A 20,312-nucleotide genomic window follows, 5' to 3' on the forward strand; every position below is an offset into this window, starting at 1 on the left:
TTGTCATAAGCGTGTGAATGTGTGCGTGAATGGGTGAATGAATGTAGTATAAAACTCTTTGGAGTTCTCTGGACTAAATAAAACTGTACATGTACAGGCCATTTAACATTTTTGTGTGTATTGATAAGAAACATTTTATGCTAGCAATGTTTTAAGAGAGCAGAGGCTAAGTTAGTTAGGTGATGCAATGAGGATACCTAGGTTTTTGTGCATGCTGGATTTTTTTTCCCCCCCATTGTCTTTATTATATTTCAATAAATATGCAAAAACATTTTTATCCATGTTACCTAATTTAGCCTTAAGGATTTTGCAGCAATTATAATTAGAAAGTCAGCAAAGACAATTAATTTCAGTCTTAAAGCCACGAAATAAAGGGGATTTCCAAAGTAGATTTATTGAAAGGTAAGTACTGGAAACTAAAACAGTATTTAGTCAACAAAAATAAAGCAAACTGCTACATAAAACATACGTAAATAAGACTAATGTGGAATTAGTGGGCTTAGTCCCTTGGGAACAATTAATAACCGTTTTCAAAACATTTAATTTTCAACATTTACTCTGAAAATCTTCTGAAACAAAGTGACAACTTGTGCTTTTAAGTGCTGTTGGTTTACTGGTGCTCTTTGAGGAAACTTCTCATGTAGTCGGCGAGGGCTGCAGCGTCCTCCAGAGTTACAGCATTGTACAAGGACGCACGCATTCCTCCCACTGACCTGCAGGGGGAGACAAACACTCCTGTTTATGCCTACAAAAAAGGAACCCGAGTCTTTCAGGAAGAACAGGATGGTAAAAATGTAAATGTGGAACAATATGAGGTGCGTGGTTGCGCAACGGACCTGTGTCCTTTCAGTGAAATCATCCCCCGCTTGGCTGCACCCTCCAGAAACTTCTTCTCCAAAGACTCATCTCCTTCTTTCTTCCCGACACGAAAAGGCACGTTCATGCGGCTCCGACACGCAGCGTCCACAGGACATCTGACCCAATGGATGACCACACAAATAGTGAGGCTTTGTTCTCTGTTACAGAACTATTAGTATTATCTGAGGGTCAACTATTTTGGTTATGTGAATAACTAATTTGAAAGTATGAATTATTACTCTGAAGGCAATTTAGATTGATCAATAGCCTAAAGTTAAAAAAAACTAAATTGGTCAACTTATTTAGATTTTGTATTTCCAAATATGGTAAGAGGAAACTTTACCCTGACCACAGAGTAATGGTTTGTCTATGAGACCACTGAAGTTAAACTTCTGTGCTAAATTTTACAACAGTTTAACAAGTTCACTCTGAAAGCATCAGCCTCGTCTCTTACAGGTTTTTTTTTTTTTTTTTTTTTTGCAACACTTAGTATTTTAAGTTAATTCCTGTAGCTTTAGTACTCACACATAAAAACCATTTGACGAGTTGATGATGTCATAAATCATGGAGGACTTCTGCTTGTTGAGTGTTTCCATGGCAGCGCTACCTCCGTTATTCTTGATCCACTCCAGAACCAGACCCATGATGTAGATGCTGAAGCCAATAAACAGGATTTGAAATCAATTAAAAAAAAACTACTCTTATTCTTCTGTTTATTGACAAAATGCTAAACACCTTAAAGCAAAAAGAGTGAATGTAAATCTCTCTCTCACTCCATCTTCATTGTTCTCAATAAAGGTTTCTGTCTATGCAGCAAAAACATTTTGGCTAGTTCTCTTTTTTTTTTTTAAGTTAGCTTCAGCTAAACTTGTGAGCAAATCTATGTGAATGATACGTCCTCATGCCGTAAACAGAAAAGTATCTACCTAAAACATGGAGGAGTGTTGTAGAGGGAGTTCATTTCAGCCTGCACCGTGTAGTCCAGCACAATGGGGCACTCCTTCAAGGCGTGGCCCAGCAGGTCTTCTCGCACGATGACCACCGTGACGCCGGCGCAACCTACGTTCTTCTGGGCGCCGGCAAAAATGAGCCCAAACTACACATTGGCAGTACGAGGAAGACGTGTTTAGATCACAACCATTTGAAACACGAGACATGTTTCCGTCAACGTCTAAGAGGCGAGTGCGGAAAGGGAGAAACAAGTGAGATCCATCTTGCTGTCACCTTTGATACGTCGACGGGCCGTGACAGGAAGTTGGAGGACATGTCGCTGACGAGGACCACGCCGTTGGTTTCAGGCGTGAAGTTATACTCCACGCCGTGAACCGTCTCGTTGCAGCAGTAGTACACATACGATGCGGACGGGTTCAGGGTCCAGCTGCTGGGGTCGGGAATTTCTGGAAGAAGCACAAACAAAACAAAGCGAAAGCTAAATTAATAGTTATTCAAAGCAGAGGCTTAATTCTTTAAATACTAATAGCCTAAATAGATGTGTCAAAAGTGGAATGCAATGTTTAATAAATAAAAATGAATTAAAGCAAAAATGCCCCAATGAAATTTATCATATACAAAATTTTGCTTAGCTAATCTTTTTCCATCTTATGAAACTTTGACCACTGTGTTGTACAAATATGTAACCATTCTTATTCCAGCCTGCTGGCTTTTCTTTCAGTTTCTATATCAACTTTGTTAAAATGTTATATTAATACATAAAGTGCCCACAAGTCATTTTTATACAATTTTCTAGGATTTCCAGATGATTTTTAACTTAATGAGTTGAGCATCAATGTTTTATTTGGAGAAGTCTGGCTGACTCCTGTTATATTGCTATATTTGTAAAAAATAAATTAATTTCACAATGCAAAAGATTATACACACAGTTCTTTTAAAAACTGTGCAGAATAAACGCATTTTAGTTCATTAAAATAAAGTGTGTTCATCTTCATTACTTTCTTAAATCACGTCTTAGGTATTATTTATTTTCCTTTCATGCATCTTGTTTTTTTGTGTCCTGATCAACTGAATCTGACTGTATCATGTTAGAAATTAGGTTAAATTACACTGTGTGTAACCAAATCTGACTAAATGACTGGACTGCACCAGAATGAATTAGAAGAACTCAATTTGGACTGAATTGGACTCTGTATCACTTTGTAAAGCGCCCCTTCATTCCGTTTTTTAAATTAAATATTCATTTAATTCAGTTGAAATGAATATTTCTGCTGACATAATGATGATTAAAAAGTACTTTGGAGGTTTCCAAGTACTACTGTACAAAAAGTCCCTGTGAGAACTCAAAAGAGACACAACCATGTTGAACAAGCAGCTTCATTCCAGAGTCATTCACTGGTAGTTGGGTCTATTGTTGATTATGTAATACGCTGGAAAAGATGCCAGATTCTTCTGAGCTCCTTTCCTGACGCAGCCTGAATGACAATGACCCACTTCTAAAATCTGGAGAGATTCTTTAAAACTACTTTTTTTTTGTGAAAAAAATAAAATTAAAATCAGCTTCTGTGCTCAGATGACGACATCATGAAACGTTGCCATGCACACGTACTCGTGTAACTGTCCAGTTTCGGGTGGATGATGTTGACTTTGCCGTATTTCTCTGCTTCTTTTGCAGCTTTAGCTGACCACGTGCCGGTCACCAGGTAGTCGGCGCACCTGTCCTCTTTCAGGCCAATCAGGTTGAGGGGAACGCCACTGAACTGTCCAGAGCCACCGCCCTGCAGAAACAACACCTTGTAGTTGTTTGGGATATCTCTGTGGAGACAGAAGTCACTGTGTTACGACGCCCAGGCCGAGGGCAGGTCTACGCACAAACAAGCAGCAGCTCATGATATACCAAAATGTTTAAAAAAAATACAAATAAAAAATAAAAAAATCACTATTTAGGCGGTATTCCAATTTTTTTTTTTTTACATATATATTTAAGATTGAGTCCTAACATAATTTTTATGTCAACATTCCACAGTTTTTCAGACTAAAACATCCAGCATTTGGACATTTTTCATGAAGAAAATCAGTAGAAACTTAATGGATATTTGAAGAAAAGGCAAGTTTTACAAACTGAACAGAGCAATGGATGGAATACTAAAACTTTCACTTACAACAATTCTCGAAGCAGACTCTCTGACTTGTTGATGATTTTGGTGAAATCTGCTGATCGATGGCTCATCTCTGATTTAAAGAGTAAAACGCAGCACGTTAGATATTCTTTTCAATAATATTCACGCCGGATTCCAGACATTTTCTGAGCCCAGATCAGTTTTCCTACCCACCAAGAACACTGATCCCAAGGCCATTGTAGTTAAGAAGCTCCTTCTGAGCTTGAAGCAGCACCTGCAACACATCACAGATGAAGCATCTCTTCATTACAAATGGTGATCAATGTTTTACAGATTTGAAAAATGTTTTGCAAGAATAACGTTTGAACAGCTGGAAAAACAGTTAAATGTAAGCCTATACTCAGGTGGTTTTGGTGTTTATCAGAAAACAATCAGAACAGGTTGATTTCAATGAAAAATGTTAACCTTTACGGTGGGACATAATTTCCATTAGGTTAAAAAAATATCCTTAGCTTCAAAAAATCAACAGGAATATACCTAAAAGCAGATGTTAAAGCTGATTTTATTTATACAACTTATAAATAAAACTAAATTAACTGAACAAAATTAACTCTTGTTTCTTATTGTGCTTTTTTTTTTGTTTGTTTGTTTGTTTGTTTTTGGTGGAGTGGCAGAGAGGGTGAGCTAAAGGAAATATAATGTATTGGTTATTTTTGTAGTTACTGGAGTGGAATTTGAAATTATAGTTTTGACACCATCATAGCCATTATACTTTACAATCATTCAACATAATAATGAGCTTATTGCAAACTTTACTTGCCGCTTTCCATTAATTGAGCATTTAAAGACTTTAATGATGCATGAATAAAAAAATGTTCACCTCCAAATTTATGAGTGAGGGAAGATCTGAAGCTGATGAAGGTAAATGACAGGCCTGACACACTAACCATCAAGATTAACGCCCAGCATCCAGATTTCTTTATCTATCAATTCATCTGTCTTCGTAGATCTAGATCAATATACCTCTGTCTATGAATGTTTTTATATTTTAAACTGATCAGTTGTTGGGTAAGTCTGTGCTGTGATTTCTTCTTTCTGAACAAGCTGGGTTTTTCTGCCATCTAGAGGTTGGATGTTATAGCTGCCAGTGAAACACAATGGAAGAAGCAGGTTTCCACATGAATGAACGAAGGCTGATGCAACTCAGCAAGCAGTTTTCAGCCTGATGAGCTGCCACCATCTGTTAGGCACTAAAACCAACACCAGTTTTCACGCGTAACTGCTCAACGCGACGGGAAAAATTACCCATTTCACATGGGAAAATTAAGTATCCTGAGTTCAGACACGCGATTTAAAGACGAGAATAAACGCTGCAACATAAAATAAAAAAATAAAAAACAATAAACATTTGCAAGGGTGCATCAGCAAAATAAAAACGTTTCAACACAGATCGTCAAAAAGATCTTTACGAACAAGGCAGATATCTCTGCAAACTAGCTCGTCATGTTTTTTGGCAGATTTTCGAGACACATGCACGCAAAGAAAACGAGCGGCTGCAAACTTACAGACTGAGGCAGTTTGGCAGGTCCAGCTCCAAAGTTGATGGTTTGTTTCTCCTCCATGATGTAAAGAAGCTCCAGAGTGCAGATGAGGGATGTTGCTTCAGTTGGTCTTCGGTTGGTTGCTGTGAGTTAAGGAGCTTCGCTTGACTGCCACCGCTTGATGCGTGTGGAAAGTGAGGCGTTCAGGGGAATCTAGTAAAATCCCAAACTGCATCTGCTACCTACAGCAGTGGTAAGAAATTTAAACCTGATGTGTTTGTAGCAGTGTTTTTACATCCGCTTTAAACTATATACTTTCTTAATCTTGTACATTCTAGCACTGAATTTCACAGAAGTTTTTGCAAGTTAAGCGCAAGAACAGTAAAAACCAAAAACAGAACAAAAAGAAAAAAAAACATAACTACTTAAAGTAACGGTTACTGTTACTAAAATGAAGAACAGTTGGTAAAATAAAATCCGAACAAATTCTGATTTATATACTTGACTGATTTTTGTTGAGTCACTCTGAACTTTCAATGAAGCCAAATGAAGATCAGATGACACCTTTAATTTGTGGCGGGTACAATAAGCTTCTGTTGTGAAATGAAACGAGTTCTTCTTGTAATAATCTCTTGCATAATCTTAACGATCAAGTTATGAGACAAAAATCCAGGTCCAGATTTCCTACTTCAGGATTTTCTGGTAGAGACATAATTCATAGTTCCTTCAGTTATGCCCATTTGTCCAGGTTCATAAACTTCCATAATTTGAGTCAATCACACTTTCTCAATCTTATAACTGAGTTATAAGAATTCAAGGTTCTTTGCTTCTAAATATGACTTCTCACTGTTTTACAGATTAAATGATGCTGAACCACGACATACATTTCCTTCTAAAATTTTGAAAAAGTACCTGATATAAACATTAAAAAAATTCTAAATGAGGGTGTCCATGTCATATAATGTTCAAGGAATGAAATACACGTTTTCTGCTTCCCAAGTGCTTTTTTTCCTCATTTTATACCTCATGTGAAAATATCAGAATGTCATCAGCGTAAAGCTGGAAAGGGAAGCATGGAAAATCCCCATACAATAACAATGACTTGTTATTGGAGAGGACCTTTGAACAGAAAAAACAAGATATGGTAATCTTTCAGACAATTTGAATTGTAGAAAAATGAAGGTTGTGTCGCTTTGAATTGTTTACATTTACATAAACCTTTTTACAATTTAGGAAACTTGAACACAGACGGCTTTAGGGTGTTTTCTATCTGAGACTCACTCTCAGATCTGCTGAAATGAAAAAAGAAAACTATGTGCAAGATGTGTTGTTATTGATTTGACCTGGTTTTCTAAAAGGGAGATTACATGAACACGGCTGAATCTGAAAAGTACAAAAGGCAAACCATCAGATTTCTGTAGTGTATTGCACACTGTGTGACACTAGGTAGTGCCATGTGGCCATAATAAAGTTGTTTTCTATGTGATTCAAATGTAAAAATACATTTAAGAGAAAAAGACGATTGAAGGATGATGTTTGATTTGCAGATAAGTTGAGAGGTCAAACATTTTTCCAAATAGAACATAAAATCACGATTACTGTTTCAAATTTGACAACAACTCATTGGTATTTAGTAGTTACTCATTGTAGTGCTATAGATCTTGGTATTCAGGCCCTTCAGGGTTTAGTATGTACCTTACTGTGGAAACTGAAATCTTAAGAAGCTTTCAAATCCTTATTTTACCAAATACCACATGTTTAAATCACTGGACTTGAGTGACAGAAAGTGTTAGAATTATTCAACCCATAACTTTTTATACTTGATACAGGAAATAAGTCTCTACCTTCCAATGGCATTAGACACACAAGTAAACACAGCAGTTTCAACATGATAATTTTCATACAAGTACTTCCAGTCTATATCAGAACCCTCTTAGAATCAGCAGAGTTCATGTGAGTTCATGTTTTACTCACCTGTCTGGAGTAAAAATGTTTTATTCTCCCTCACAATTGTCTTTAGACAGAGACCTATGGTTGTTAAAGCATTCTATGTTCTATTTGGAAAAATCATGTTATATTCGTTTGGTGGAACTATATAAATTATTGTCTGACTTTTTTGAAATTGCAACTCAAACATCATCCTTCAATCCAGCTGGATCTGTCTCGATGCAAGAGAAACATGACAAACATTAGTGATTTCTCCAGCTCGTGAATCTCATGAGAGGCTATAAAGCAATTAAGTCTTTCTGAACAGTCACATGGCAAAGTCGCTGAGAGCATTTGAGTTGAAACCTGCAACCGAAAAGCACGTTGTTGTCTCCAGACTTAACTTTGCAGTGCATAAGAAGGTATTTGTCTGCTTAAAGATGGCTTCTATTATTACTTTGTTGCCAAATTTGTTGTTTCAAATAAACTAATTCCAGTATCAGACAAGAACAACTTTAGTAAATATAAAAAAGTTTTAAAAGATAAAATAAGTTATTTAAAGTCATCCTCTCCCTATTACCCAAAGAGTAATTGCCAATGGTTGGTAGCAATGAGTTATGCTATGGCTACATGAGTAAATAAAAAAGTTCTTATAATAGCATCATAATTTTATTTGGCTTGACTAATATTATTTACAGATATACAACACTTACCTTAGAACAAATTTTGGCTTCTCATCCTGTCTCTGATCACATAACTGGGAGAAGAATGACTGAAATTGAAATATGCACCAGACAGACGCCTACAAGCTGCATTGTTGTACTGTATTATCTTCTACCTGCTGAGTTTACCTTCCCTTTTAGAGGGCAAGTGAATTTGTGGAACAGTACGTCTTGTCTTCTCACTAGAAGCAGTTTGAACTGTTCAAACACACTTTACCAACTGTAGGTATCGGTGTCAAAAGTTTGACATTTTGAAAAACAAGATGTGAAATTTGTGGTTCTAGCTCCTTGGCTTGTTATTAATTTTTGGTCAATTGTTTTATTTGATCATTTGAAAATAACTGAATTTCCACAATTTTTATATTCTCTGTCACTCAACAAAATACTTTTATGGCATTTATTCATGGACATTTAAATATGAGTGTTAAATTTTTGCATGCAAGCACTCATTTGTGTGATTTTAGTACTAACAAAGTGTTTAGTTCCCCGTTGTGACGCTCCTCATGTAACACAGAACAATGGCAGGAAAGGAGTGTTTAAAGGCTTTTCTGAAACTATTCACTATAAACATAAACCGCTGGAGAAGTTGGAGTGAAATGACCCAGAATCTGATCTCTGTCATGCATCGTTGTGTAAAAGGGCATTTCAGAGGAAGAATGTCCAAAGATTATCTAACGCCTGTTTGATTCAGGCTTCAACACAAAAAGACATGAAAAAAAAATCTAGTGTTTTACCGATTTATATGGGGCTGATGGATGGAAGTAAAACATGTCTGATTAAACTGAATTCAGTGTCGCTCCTTCTTGGTGAGAACATTTATTTCTTGCTCATGTTTTCTCTCTAAGCACTGCAACAATATCCAGTTGTACCGCAAATATTTCCCAGGTTTGCGGCTCAGTTTGTCTTTTGTCTGTTATAACATTTGTTTAGATGGTAAGTGAAGCTGTGCACCTTGGATTCTTCGAAACACCAGAATTACTCAAAGAACCGCTGTCTCATCTCAGCAGCAGAGCCTGATGTCTTTGGCAAACTGCCCCTCCCCTGGGTGATGTTCAGCACTGAATCTCCTTCAGCTGTTATGATATATAGATTTCCTTTTAAACTCACTTTGACATCACTGCAGGGGAGCTGTTGTGCTTCTCTTTATGTTTTTTTGTAAAATAAAATAAAAATATATGCATAGAGACAAAATTTAATAATTCTTTCAAAGTTAATGTTCTACTCTTGCATCATCCCTGATGGTTAATTATATTATTCGAGTAAATTGTGTTCACTAATTTGACTAATGTGATCCGGATATACGTTCAATGTTTTACTATTGAACGTTATTTGGGTTTTGTTGTTGTTGTTTGTGGCAATCAAAAGATGATTGGGGCAAAAATGTGTGGCAAATGTATGTCATTCATTCAAATAAAGACTAAAGCTTTTAGATCTACTTATGTTGGCAGAGTAATAGTCAGTACAGTATGGATCTTCTGGGTTTACTGAGGCTCAATAAGCTTTCAATAAGCACTGGTGAATTTAAGAGAGGCTAACTAATTCTCACTGAATGAGTTCTTGAATCAACGTTTCACACTGATGATGTGCAGCTGTTTTTCTTACTGCTTTTTAATCTGCATTGCATTTGCTCAGGTGGGTTTTACATCCCTTATAGCACCGCAGAAAGGACAGGCAACGAGGTGCTCCTCCTGAGAAAATCCCTTGACAGTGAAGGGATTAGGTATTGAATCTGGAAAGGTTTCTACCAGATAATTTGTCCTCTTAAACTGACAGTTGGATAGCTGTATGATGTTCTCAGGCAGAATGGCTCTGGATCGAAGAGCAGTGCTTCTCCCCGTTTGGTTCAGGATGGACAAGGTGCTGCTGATGTTTCTGGTGTCAGACTGTGAGATGTCACAAAGTGGCGGTCTCCTCTCAGCCAAAGCAATCAACAGGTCTGACACCTGAGAAGTGTAAGACAGAAACCAAGTTTGACTATAAACTGGAAATCAGGCATTTAGTGAGGTGTAGGAAATGGCAAATCCTTAAATTTCTTTGAAAGAAGTTATTTTTTTTATCTTGAAAATATTTTTGATCAGTCGTTCTCAAGGATCTCTGAGGGTTTTTCAGAGGTTTTCTGTCAATCTTGATTGAAAAACAAAAACAAAAGACCAACACAGAACCAGCACAGAAAAATGAGCAGCATTTTTTTTGTGTGTGTGCTGGTTGCTTTATAAAGCTGAAAATACCCAAACAGGATCTACCAGCAGCCATTAGAAGGAAACCTTATCTCTCAGTGCATCATATGAATTTGAAATCTGCAAGATGGGACTATTACTCAAAAGACAGCAAAAGTGACTTGATCATCTTTCTCAAACGGACCTGGGTGCAAAAGTTAGCAGGAGTCAGAAACGGCAGGTTTCAACGCTAAACATTACAGAAGACGTAGACAGGAGCTCAGGTTTTGTTTGGCCAAAAACATTCATTTGAGCAATCTCAAAATTGCATCTTATTTTAAATAGCACTTTTTTTTTTACCTCAGTTACCTTAATCCCACAAAACTCTCTGCTTTCAGGATCGTCATCCTTGTTTAGATCATCCATGACACCTCAAGAATCCCAAAACAAACAAAAAATATATATATCAGGCTGTCCTTCAGCAAATAAGACAGCTTCTTGCTGAGGACAGCTAGATTTTATGAATTCAGTAAGTTGGAATTTAAATGATCATAGCAACATGTGCTTTGTTGTTTTCCTTTCCCATAGAAAGTACACCTGACTAAATGCATCTGAGGATTTCTTCCCAAACCTGTTAATCTAGTAAAAACAGAATTGGAGGTATATAATTAAACTGAACTGAATGAAATTAATCTAACATTACAATCTATTAAAGTCATAAAAGCAAACTGTAGATGAAACAGAACAGAGCCCTTCATTTTGCTTTTTTATTATTCATATGTACACAGACATATTGCACAGGTTAATGATTTTAAGAGCACACAGTCAACACAAACAATCTTGGCTCTGATCGGGCTAAAACAAAATACCAGAAACCTTGTGTATTCTTACATGAGGATAAATGTATTGTGCGTTTGTTTGTTTTGTGCGTATTTGTTGAATTTACATATTTTTCTTCTATTTACACACATATAAATACATATGTAGCAATGTTACAAGCTGAAAAAAAAACACAGCCTCAAGACACTGAAGCTCCTCCAGTTATCCCATAGATTAGGCTGGAGAACAGGACCCTGCAGTGCAGTGCTTTTGTCAAAGAGCTGATGTTGGTTTGCCTTAATATCTGGGCTTCAGTGGAAATGGGATTTTTATTACATCCTAAACCCTAACAGTTTTAAGGACCAAAACCTCTCCAGGTCTCTGATTTCATGAACACACCTTCTTGCACTATTTTCTCCTGCATTTACCATTAGATCTGACTGAAAATATTAAAAGAAAAGAAAAAAGGTTGTAGACTAAATGAAAACATCTAGCTTCTGAGGTCCTGATGTTTTCTCAAACACAGAACTGAGAACAGTTACACACAAGAGGAACTTTAACCTAAATTCATTTCTGGCTTTGACTACAGATTGTTTTGAAGCATTATCTAGGGAAAACTAAAATGCATAGTTGGATTGATCTGGTGTGTGAATGGTTTGCAGGAAGAGCAGCGGCAGGAACTGAGCGGTGTCCACATCGCGTTGATTTCCTCACACCCAACTTCCTCGTCGGCAGTCTCTTCAGTCTTGAGAGAAAAAAGCCGGGGTTCTGAGCCGGGGAGGGGCGGCGGCTCAGCGACGCTCAGATGTTGAAGCTTTCCCCACAGCCACACGTGCCCTTGATGTTCGGGTTGTTGAAGACAAATTCACTGGACAGCTTTGACTCTACAAAGTCCATCTCAGTTCCTAAAAGGGTGAGCTGAGCCTTCTTCTCGATAAACACTCTCACACCTGAAGGAAAACACAAAGAACCACTTTTTATTCAAACTAAATTAATCTGGAGCTGTAAACTTTGTTTTCTTCAAAAAACTAAAAATACACACATTTTTTTAAGCATTTTTTTTTAACATGTAGAGAAACGGTAGGAAAGTGTTTTCTAACATATTTTAGTCAACCCTAAGGGAGGAGCACCCATGCTGACTTTTTTGGTTTATTTTCATTCAATTATTGCAGTAAATGAGAGTGTGCACTACAAAGAAAGATTTGCATTTCAGCAGATTACGTTCTGGATTTTCACTGTCCAAAACCTAACCACAGTGATGGAAAAATGTTGTAGCTTCTTTGTTGTTTTCTTTTAAAAATTACTATGCACTGATAAGACCTCTTCTCCCTTTAAAAGGTGAAAGATCTAAACCTTTTGAACTGCTTCTCAGTTTCTAGTGGAAACATTTCCCTAGAAGAATCTGGGGACAAAGCCTTGCTGACCTTATAATGTTTTAAAAGAAATTGACAAAATTTTATCAAAGTTTCTTTGAAACATTTCATTAAGCACATATCAGTTTATTTTCATTATTTTATATTTTGTGTATTTGCTTTCTTATAACTACCAATATATTCAGTAATAAGAAAATGTTAAGCAACATTTTACATATTAGGCTGCACAATATATCACTATTGCAATATCAGTATGCACCATATGGACATTACAATTTAATATATGTTGACTGTTATGTTCCAGATATGATAAATCTTATGTTGAAACTGTTAAATGGAGTCTAGCTGCAGCTGATACAGCTGACAGTCGGTTATGTTGCTAAAGGTCACAGTTTCAAGTTTCATAATGGCAGATCAGAACCAGAAATGAGGAAAGCAGAGACCAAATGGCCAATAATGTAATACTATGCCGTCAAAATGATTTATTATATGTATGTTTCTTCATTGTCCATAAACAAATACATTTTTGGGGAGTTGCTGTTGCAGCAGGACAGAAAACAGATTGTACAGTCTTCTTGTTTCCAGGCCATCTTAAAACCTTCATTTCCACCATGAAAAAAAAATCAACCTCATGTTTTCTGAGTTTCACTCTGTAGCCTGAACTCTGATTGGTTTACAATGAATAAAAACGCTTACCATCCTGGAGCACTTCCTCATCCGATTTCTCCTTCTCTGTTGTGTATTCCAGAGTGTAAGTCAGGCCATTACAGCCACGTGTTCTCACTCCCACCTTCAAACCAATCTGTTGATGATGCAGCAAACACACATCAACACACACCAAAATACAGGAACTAATAATCAAACAGGTGCAGGTGTGTTTTTCAACAGACATTTTAGTAAAACAGTCAACTCAAAACCTCTTGGTTTTAAGTTTAATTATAATAATTAATGAAAAAGTGGACATTTCAGAATCTCAGTTTACACACTGTAAGGCTAAGAATTGATGCTCTTCTTGTCTCGGTGCTTTTGTAAACACAACAACACGTTGAACTACAATCCAATAATCAATCTGTAGAGCTACTCCTTCAGAAGACACGACTCAGGATTTTTGTTAAAGGAAATCAACATTTCAAAAGAACTGCATTTTCAAAAAACAGAAATAACTTCAAACAATTTTCTGTCAACTAGAGAAACCTGTTTGTTTTTAGCAGCATAAAAATAAGATACTCATCAAACCAAAATCAGTTTATCAGACACAAGCTGACAGAGCACAGAAAAGATAAACCGTCTGGAAAAAAAAAAAAAAAGAAAAAAAAGAAAAAACGTTACAGTGAATCATTTTGTATACTCACATATTCCGGTTTGTCCTGAAGCAACAATCTGATTTTGCTCACAGCTGAAGGAGTCTACAGAAAACAAAAGAAAAAACAGAAAATAAAGAATGAATCACAGAGCTAAGGAACATGTTGGAACTCTACAGAACATCCTTAGAAAAAATAAATAAATTTAAAAAAAGCAATGGGTACACAAAAAAATATGCAACATAATTTTTTTTTCTTGTTATTTGACACCTTTCATTTGACTGAGATAACACAAACATACTAGAGTTTGTCTGAAATTCCAGCCTGCACCTGCAGCGTAACAAAATAACCTGAGCCGTCACATCAAGGGATTTGGGACTCAGAGTTGAAACACTTGGGCCAGAAGGTGCTAATCCCTTAAAGCACTTAAAGTGTGACCGTCAGTACCTACTGCTGTTTTTAAATACTACAGCTGTGCTGTGTACTGATGTACAGTTATGATCGCAACATCATGAAATGCAAGAAAGCAAAGGATTGCTTGGCCTTAGTAACTGGTTAGCATTTCAGATTTTCTGTGTTTATTGCCTGCAAATGAATAGTGCATTTAGATCATTGCATTAACTCTTACTGCCCACACCTAAAAGAAATGATAGTGGCTAGGATCTTATATTTTGAAGCTGTAATAGAGACCAAACTGTGCCACAACCTGCAGTTGATTCATAGCACTGAACAGTTTAAAAGCAATTTGGTCGTCTGCTTTGTCAGAACAAGCCAAGACCATTATGTACAACTATTAGCCTCGATAGATCTTCATCAAATATGTAACATATAATTATAAAGATCCCAGTTATTCCTTGTGGGCTAAGTAACTTCACTTTTCTGTTGAAGATCTGCTGTTGTTGGCTGTGTCTCCCGTCGTGACGTAGCATTTACTTAAGGCTTTATCTCAGGAGGACAAACACATTATCTTGCTGCAGCCGTTCAGCTGATGGGCTCCATCGGCAACGTCTTAACTCGCCCATTTCAAACGAACCGTGATCACACCGACCGCTTGCTTTTCGCTCCATTTCATTTGCAACACCACACTGGGTCTGTGTGGCCACGCAACCACACAATTCACATCAATACAACACTTTAGATAAGACACTCTGATTTTTTTTTAAATCATTTTGTGTTAGGACAATTATTTTAAGGGAAGTAATAACAGAAGCCACAAAATGTATTAACTTAATAGGGAAAATTGTCAAACATTCACACAAGGACCATCCAAAAATCAATCATTTGTGACCAACTGAGTTAAAGTACAGCTAGGGAAACTGAAGAACATCGCAGTTGATCACATGTGATTACGTGTAAATAATGAACATGTTTTATTTTTGTTTGTAATGCATGAACAAGTTATGCTTTAAAGATGGCGACCTGTTCTTTAACAAATACTTATAGTAACACAAACTCCAACGCTTAAAAAAGTTGGATTGCAGCAATATGACTAATAATAGCACAAAAGATCATTCGGAACAGCTACTGCAAAGACTGCCAAGTGTTTATGGGAAATAGATGAAAACTTTACTTTCTTCAAGTGGAATAGAGTGAAATGAGCTAACATTCCACTCTATTATAAAGTCGGTCACTTTACGCTTCTCAGGGTTTTGTTTGGAAGTGTGGGTAGAGTATAGCTGGCTAATCGGTGTGTTTGGTGTAGCATTTGCAGCAATGTGGGACACTGCACCGTGTCAGTTGTGCTGAATAGAGCTGAGCCAAAAGATGAAGCTTTTAATTTACCAGATGACCTGCATTCCAAACCTTCTGTCCCATGCAGCCACTAATGACCAAAAGAGTCCAAGCAGCTGGAATGAGCTGCTCCACAGGATGGACTCGCCTTCAGGGATTAGGGGTTCAAAGGAAAACATCCACATCAGAAAGAGTCAGTAGTGGCGGTTTGGGGATTTGATTGTAGATGTGTTACCGTGGATCATATTTTTGCTCCATTTGCTGGATTGATAAAAAATAAGAACCGTTTTTATTTCATATTACAAGTCAAAGTTTCAGTGATTTCCATTTTTGAAATCAGCTTAATAGTCTGTGAAATGGTGAGAGGAATACATGCATACATGATCTTGATATCATTTAAAAGGTTGATTAATGTTCTTTCAAAACTAATTAGAAAAACTGATAAACAATTTTAACCAAATCTATTGGACAGAATGCCGTTTATCATCAGGTCCAAATAAAAGAATGCCTTGGGGTAGAGACAGGATTCGTTAGATTATACAGCAGGGTCAGGAAGGGAAATGCCTCTGACGAGCTTCAGGGTGTAGCTGGGAAGAAGAACGTCAAAGTTTGACCTGGTCTCAGATAAGGAGTGGAAGATGGATATCTGCAGTTTTGTTCCTACTTGCCAGAAATATGTAACCCAGTTGCCTTGCAGATCCTTTGAAATCTGTGGTCCACACTTTTTAAAACTTGAAAAACATTAGACGATTTCCTTGAGAGATGTTTTGTTTACTGTGGCATGTGCATGCTTTCAATTCCTTTTGCTAGCTTGTTAGACATCCTGTCTCTGCAAGACTAAGCAAAACATAAACGAACAAAAACTGATGAAACTTAGTAGAGTCTCAAAGATTAAAGCAAAAGCAGACTTCGATACAATAGCTCCTGTTTTTCTTTAAAATAACGAGATTTGGCCATTGATATCAGCAGGTGGACTAAACGTCCATTGGGGTTTTAGCAAACGTGATATAACATTTTTAAGCGCTTAAATGCATAGCTCCACTCTGTATGTCGCAATTATTCGGAAATTAATGTAAATTGAGGACCCTTGGCTTAATCTAACATACGGTTTGGTGTGAGATGCGTATCATCAGTCGGCTACTAAGTTGATTTTATTGTCGAGTTAAGTTTCACTTTAAAAACATGGAACATGAACGCGCATAAATGTATCAGCTATGATAAAGCGGTTTATCAATAACTTAAATAATGACAATTCGGTAACAGAGCCAACAGTAGGACAGCGATTCACCGATAGCTAGCTACTGCTAACTTAGCCAACTTACACAACTGACACCGCATTAACGGCCGCTAGGGTAGAACGCTACACTTTTCGAGAACCGCACTTACCAAGCGGACACAAGACGCGTTTCCCTTTTAATTTTACAAACTAAATGCTTGACTCACCAGTGTTAACGCGGCTCTTGTGGGTAAAATTTTTCTTTTATTGACCGCTCGGACGGTCGCTCGCACCAAGGAGGCAGACATGTTGATACTGTTAGAATTCATAACATTAGTTTGCGCAAGCGTGCAAACACGTTAGAGAACGCCCCTAACGAAGGAGAGGCAAGACATGCCGACAAATGATTGGCTAAGATTTTGACAGGCGGCCGAATAGCCAATGAGAAAAAGGGGTGAGGTCCAGTACGGTAGGCGTAATTTTCAGTTATGTAACCTCTGTCTAATACATCCCATATGTTCTGTAACATCCTACTTTTCTTGATTTTATGCTGCAATACTGTGTTGAGAACAAGTTTTATTTAATTTATCGCGTTCATGGAGAATATCCTGGTTATTATTTCAACAGCACACCACGGTGGATGCCATTTTTTCAAGCTTTTGTTTTTGGATTTCGTGCCGAAAACATACAGATGGAAACTCTGTGTACCCGTCACGACCTAATTATGTCCCAGCACCGCCCATGTCCTAACAACAAGGGGAACCTAAAGAAAGGGTTCATGTTGTTAGACATCTCGTTTCAAAACGTTTTATCTTACAGTTAACATTATCAGTTGTACAATAAAATGTTTAAATGAACTGTAATATTTGATTTATGAAAGTTGCAGATGGTTTGTTAGTTTATAATGTTTTATCTTGTTTGCAGTGTCCTTGAGTGCTTTGAAAGGCGCTTAAAATAAAATGTATTAATAGCAACAAGTACTTGTCCTAAAGACTGCGATCACTTGAAGATTCTGACTAACGAACCAAAGTCACTGAAAAAAGTTGCAGATTTGCTGTTAATTGGACTACCTACCATTTGGAAAAGCCTACAAATAAATCTACCAATGGGGTCACATTTACCTAATCTTAACTCATGAGGACCAGAATATTTCCATTGCCTTTGCACATTAAAAGTTGAAAGCTGAATCTGTAAGTGTATCGTATCTTTTATTATACCTGCATAAAATCATTTACTGTACATAACTTACATAATTTGTTAGGCTACCTGACAAATAGCTTTTATAGAACTGGACTGCACCGTAATGCACTCAGCAGCAGGTAGAAGGTTCAAGTCCAAAACCCCTTTCTGCATAGAGTTTCCATGTTGCTTATTGACCTCTTGCCCTTTGATTACTGGAGATAAGCACCAGCCACCAAGCAAGGATAAGCAGGTATAGCTGATGATTTGAACTGTTAGCCAAGTTCCTACAATGCAACTTGAAAGTAATTCATTTTTGCCTTGAAATTAAATAATGTTGAATTGGAGCTAGGAGCACAGGCATATTGGGGGAAACAAATGATGTGTACAGTGAAACAATAACTTTAGTATTTCATTATGTTAGAGGTGATGGTGCACAATAAAAAAATATTCTAGATTCTTTTGAACATTAATTGTGCCAAAGAGTGTACTTTCCACCCTGCTAACGTGCCAAAATGAATTACCACACGTTTTTTAGAGCAGTAGGTTTTAGTCTCAATTTAAGATTTATTAGGGCAAATCTGAGCACTGTTTGCAAGTTTTAGGTAGCGGATAAATTTATATAAATGTTTCATAGAAGTGCACATAAGGCAGTATGTGACAACAACAAAAAGGAAAGACTCCACACTGGATTGCAAATTGATGTTTAATTGGACTTTTTCCCCCAGACAAAATGGATTGAAAGCCAACCTTTCATGCCTGGATCAGGATTCCTTAATTACATATGAAAGCTTTGATCATTTGAGTCCACAAAATAAATTTAAGAAGGCTGGCAATAAAATCAAATGCAACATTAGAACTTGACCATGAAACCAAAATCTCTCCTTTTTTTGTAGAAAAAATTGAACAATAAAGGCAGAATTTCCATAATTAACAATGAATGAAATCTTTGAGACAAACTAAGCAGCAAAAGAAAACTGAAGGCTGTGGACCAGTGGTCCCCAAAGTCGGTCCTCGAGGGCCGGCATCCTGCATGTTTTAGTTCTTTCCTTGGTGGTAGAAACAACCTTTGTCAATGTTCAGGGAGAGAACTAAAACATGCAGGATGCCGGCCCTCGAGGACAGACTTTGGGGACCACTGCTGTGCACCTTCACAGTGCAGCTACCAATGTGTGGCACTAACAACAAAAGGACACGATTTACAAGTCCATGTGTGTGCGGAGTTTGCAGCAGGAAATGCAGACGACTGGAACAGTTGGTGTGTTTTTCTACCAAAAAAAAAAAAGAAAATCCCAACCAGTGCAGGTATGAAACATTGTCTCCAAACTGTTGCTGCACCGTCATCGTGTTTCCAGGCATGTGTGGAGAAACGGCAGAGGATGTTCGATTACTGTGCTCTGATGATCACATGCAGGCAGGTGAGAAACGGCATAGTAGTGAAATTGTGACAGGAAATTGCAGTTTTGCAATAAAATACATTTTTGCCTTTTCTTCAAATCAGACTTAATGGAGTATTCTGAGGGACTTGGACAGAAATGAAAAGGCCTCAGTGCAGAACAAAAAACAGAGAAGGTTTAAAATATATAGTTTGGAAACAAAAGGAAGAATGCTACAGGGGAAAAAAGAACATTAAAATGAACTTAATGAACATTAAAATGTTCATTAAGTTCTTAAATCCCAATAAAAATCTTAATCTCTAGAAAACAAAAAACACGTAAACTGAGCAATGTTTCATAACATAGTGATTTTAGTTTGAAACAATGTTTGCGAATCCAGCTGAGTAGATCATCAACATTCTTCATATTAATTTGAGCAGAAACAATACTTTAGTATTTGCGTAACCCACCATCATGAAGGGAATTTGGGAGAGGGATCTGAAATTGCTATTATTGGACTGCAGTGTAAACAAAAAACCCTGAATGCAAACAGAGACACTGGACATGCATAATGGCTTCTCTTGATAAAACAAAAGCTTTAAAAGCTCCTCTGAGGAGGAAACACACATAAAAAGGCCCTATATGGCTTCAAGTCTTGATGTCCAGGCTTTGGCTTTTTAATGGGCACCCTATGGCCCAGTAGTACCATTCAGATTTAAGGATTTCCCCCGAATCTGGGATGCAGTCTGCGGCGACAACAGCAGAAATCCTGTGATCTGAGTGTCCAGTGGCCCTTCTCACTCCTCTGGGTTTTTCCTTGGACCAGAACGACCTAAATTTCGACGAGCTAAGCTACCTAAGACAACACCAGAAAGCGGATGTTAAGGTTTGTGCAAGTATAATTTTATCCAGACAAGATTAAATGAAAAAAAAAAAAAAAAGACAAGGCAGATGCACACACACTATTCAACAAATAGATTCACAATGGGTTTATTTTTTTACTCTTAAATCCAAGAACAATTAATTAACAAATCATGTTCTCT

At 37.2% G+C, this 20,312-nt stretch overlaps 3 protein-coding genes across 3 annotated transcripts in view; all 3 read right to left on the minus strand.

Moving 5' to 3' along the window:
* Positions 1-368: 368 nt before the first annotated feature.
* psat1 (phosphoserine aminotransferase 1) lies at positions 369-8,182 on the minus strand. Its single transcript, XM_015019546.1, has 10 exons — positions 8,110-8,182; positions 5,495-5,712; positions 4,143-4,203; positions 3,972-4,041; positions 3,419-3,624; positions 2,083-2,255; positions 1,785-1,954; positions 1,384-1,512; positions 837-974; positions 369-713 (listed from the first exon to the last, which is right to left on the minus strand). Exons 2-10 carry the CDS (start codon positions 5,549-5,551, stop codon positions 611-613), a joined length of 1,107 nt encoding a protein of 368 aa, XP_014875032.1. The 5' UTR covers positions 5,552-5,712; positions 8,110-8,182; the 3' UTR covers positions 369-610.
* Positions 8,183-11,027: 2,845 nt separating this feature from the next.
* isca1 (iron-sulfur cluster assembly 1) lies at positions 11,028-17,086 on the minus strand. Its single transcript, XM_015019547.1, has 4 exons — positions 16,942-17,086; positions 13,819-13,872; positions 13,163-13,268; positions 11,028-12,043 (listed from the first exon to the last, which is right to left on the minus strand). The coding sequence occupies exons 1-4, from the start codon at positions 17,041-17,043 to the stop codon at positions 11,895-11,897; spliced, it is 411 nt and encodes a 136-aa protein (XP_014875033.1). The 5' UTR covers positions 17,044-17,086; the 3' UTR covers positions 11,028-11,894.
* A 2,531-nt stretch (positions 17,087-19,617) lies between these two features.
* The window catches only part of tut7 (terminal uridylyl transferase 7), an 18,786-nt gene continuing 18,091 nt past the window's right edge, over positions 19,618-20,312 (minus strand). Inside the window, exon 29 of the mRNA XM_015019548.1 lies at positions 19,618-20,125. Coding sequence (XP_014875034.1) covers positions 20,067-20,125 — 59 coding nt within the window. The 3' untranslated portion in view covers positions 19,618-20,066. The remainder of the gene's footprint in view (positions 20,126-20,312) is intronic.

The sequence above is a fragment of the Poecilia latipinna genome, unplaced genomic scaffold (assembly GCF_001443285.1).
Source record: "Poecilia latipinna isolate Pla-1442-1.1 unplaced genomic scaffold, P_latipinna-1.0 Scaffold2445, whole genome shotgun sequence".
Taxonomy (NCBI): domain Eukaryota; kingdom Metazoa; phylum Chordata; class Actinopteri; order Cyprinodontiformes; family Poeciliidae; genus Poecilia; species Poecilia latipinna.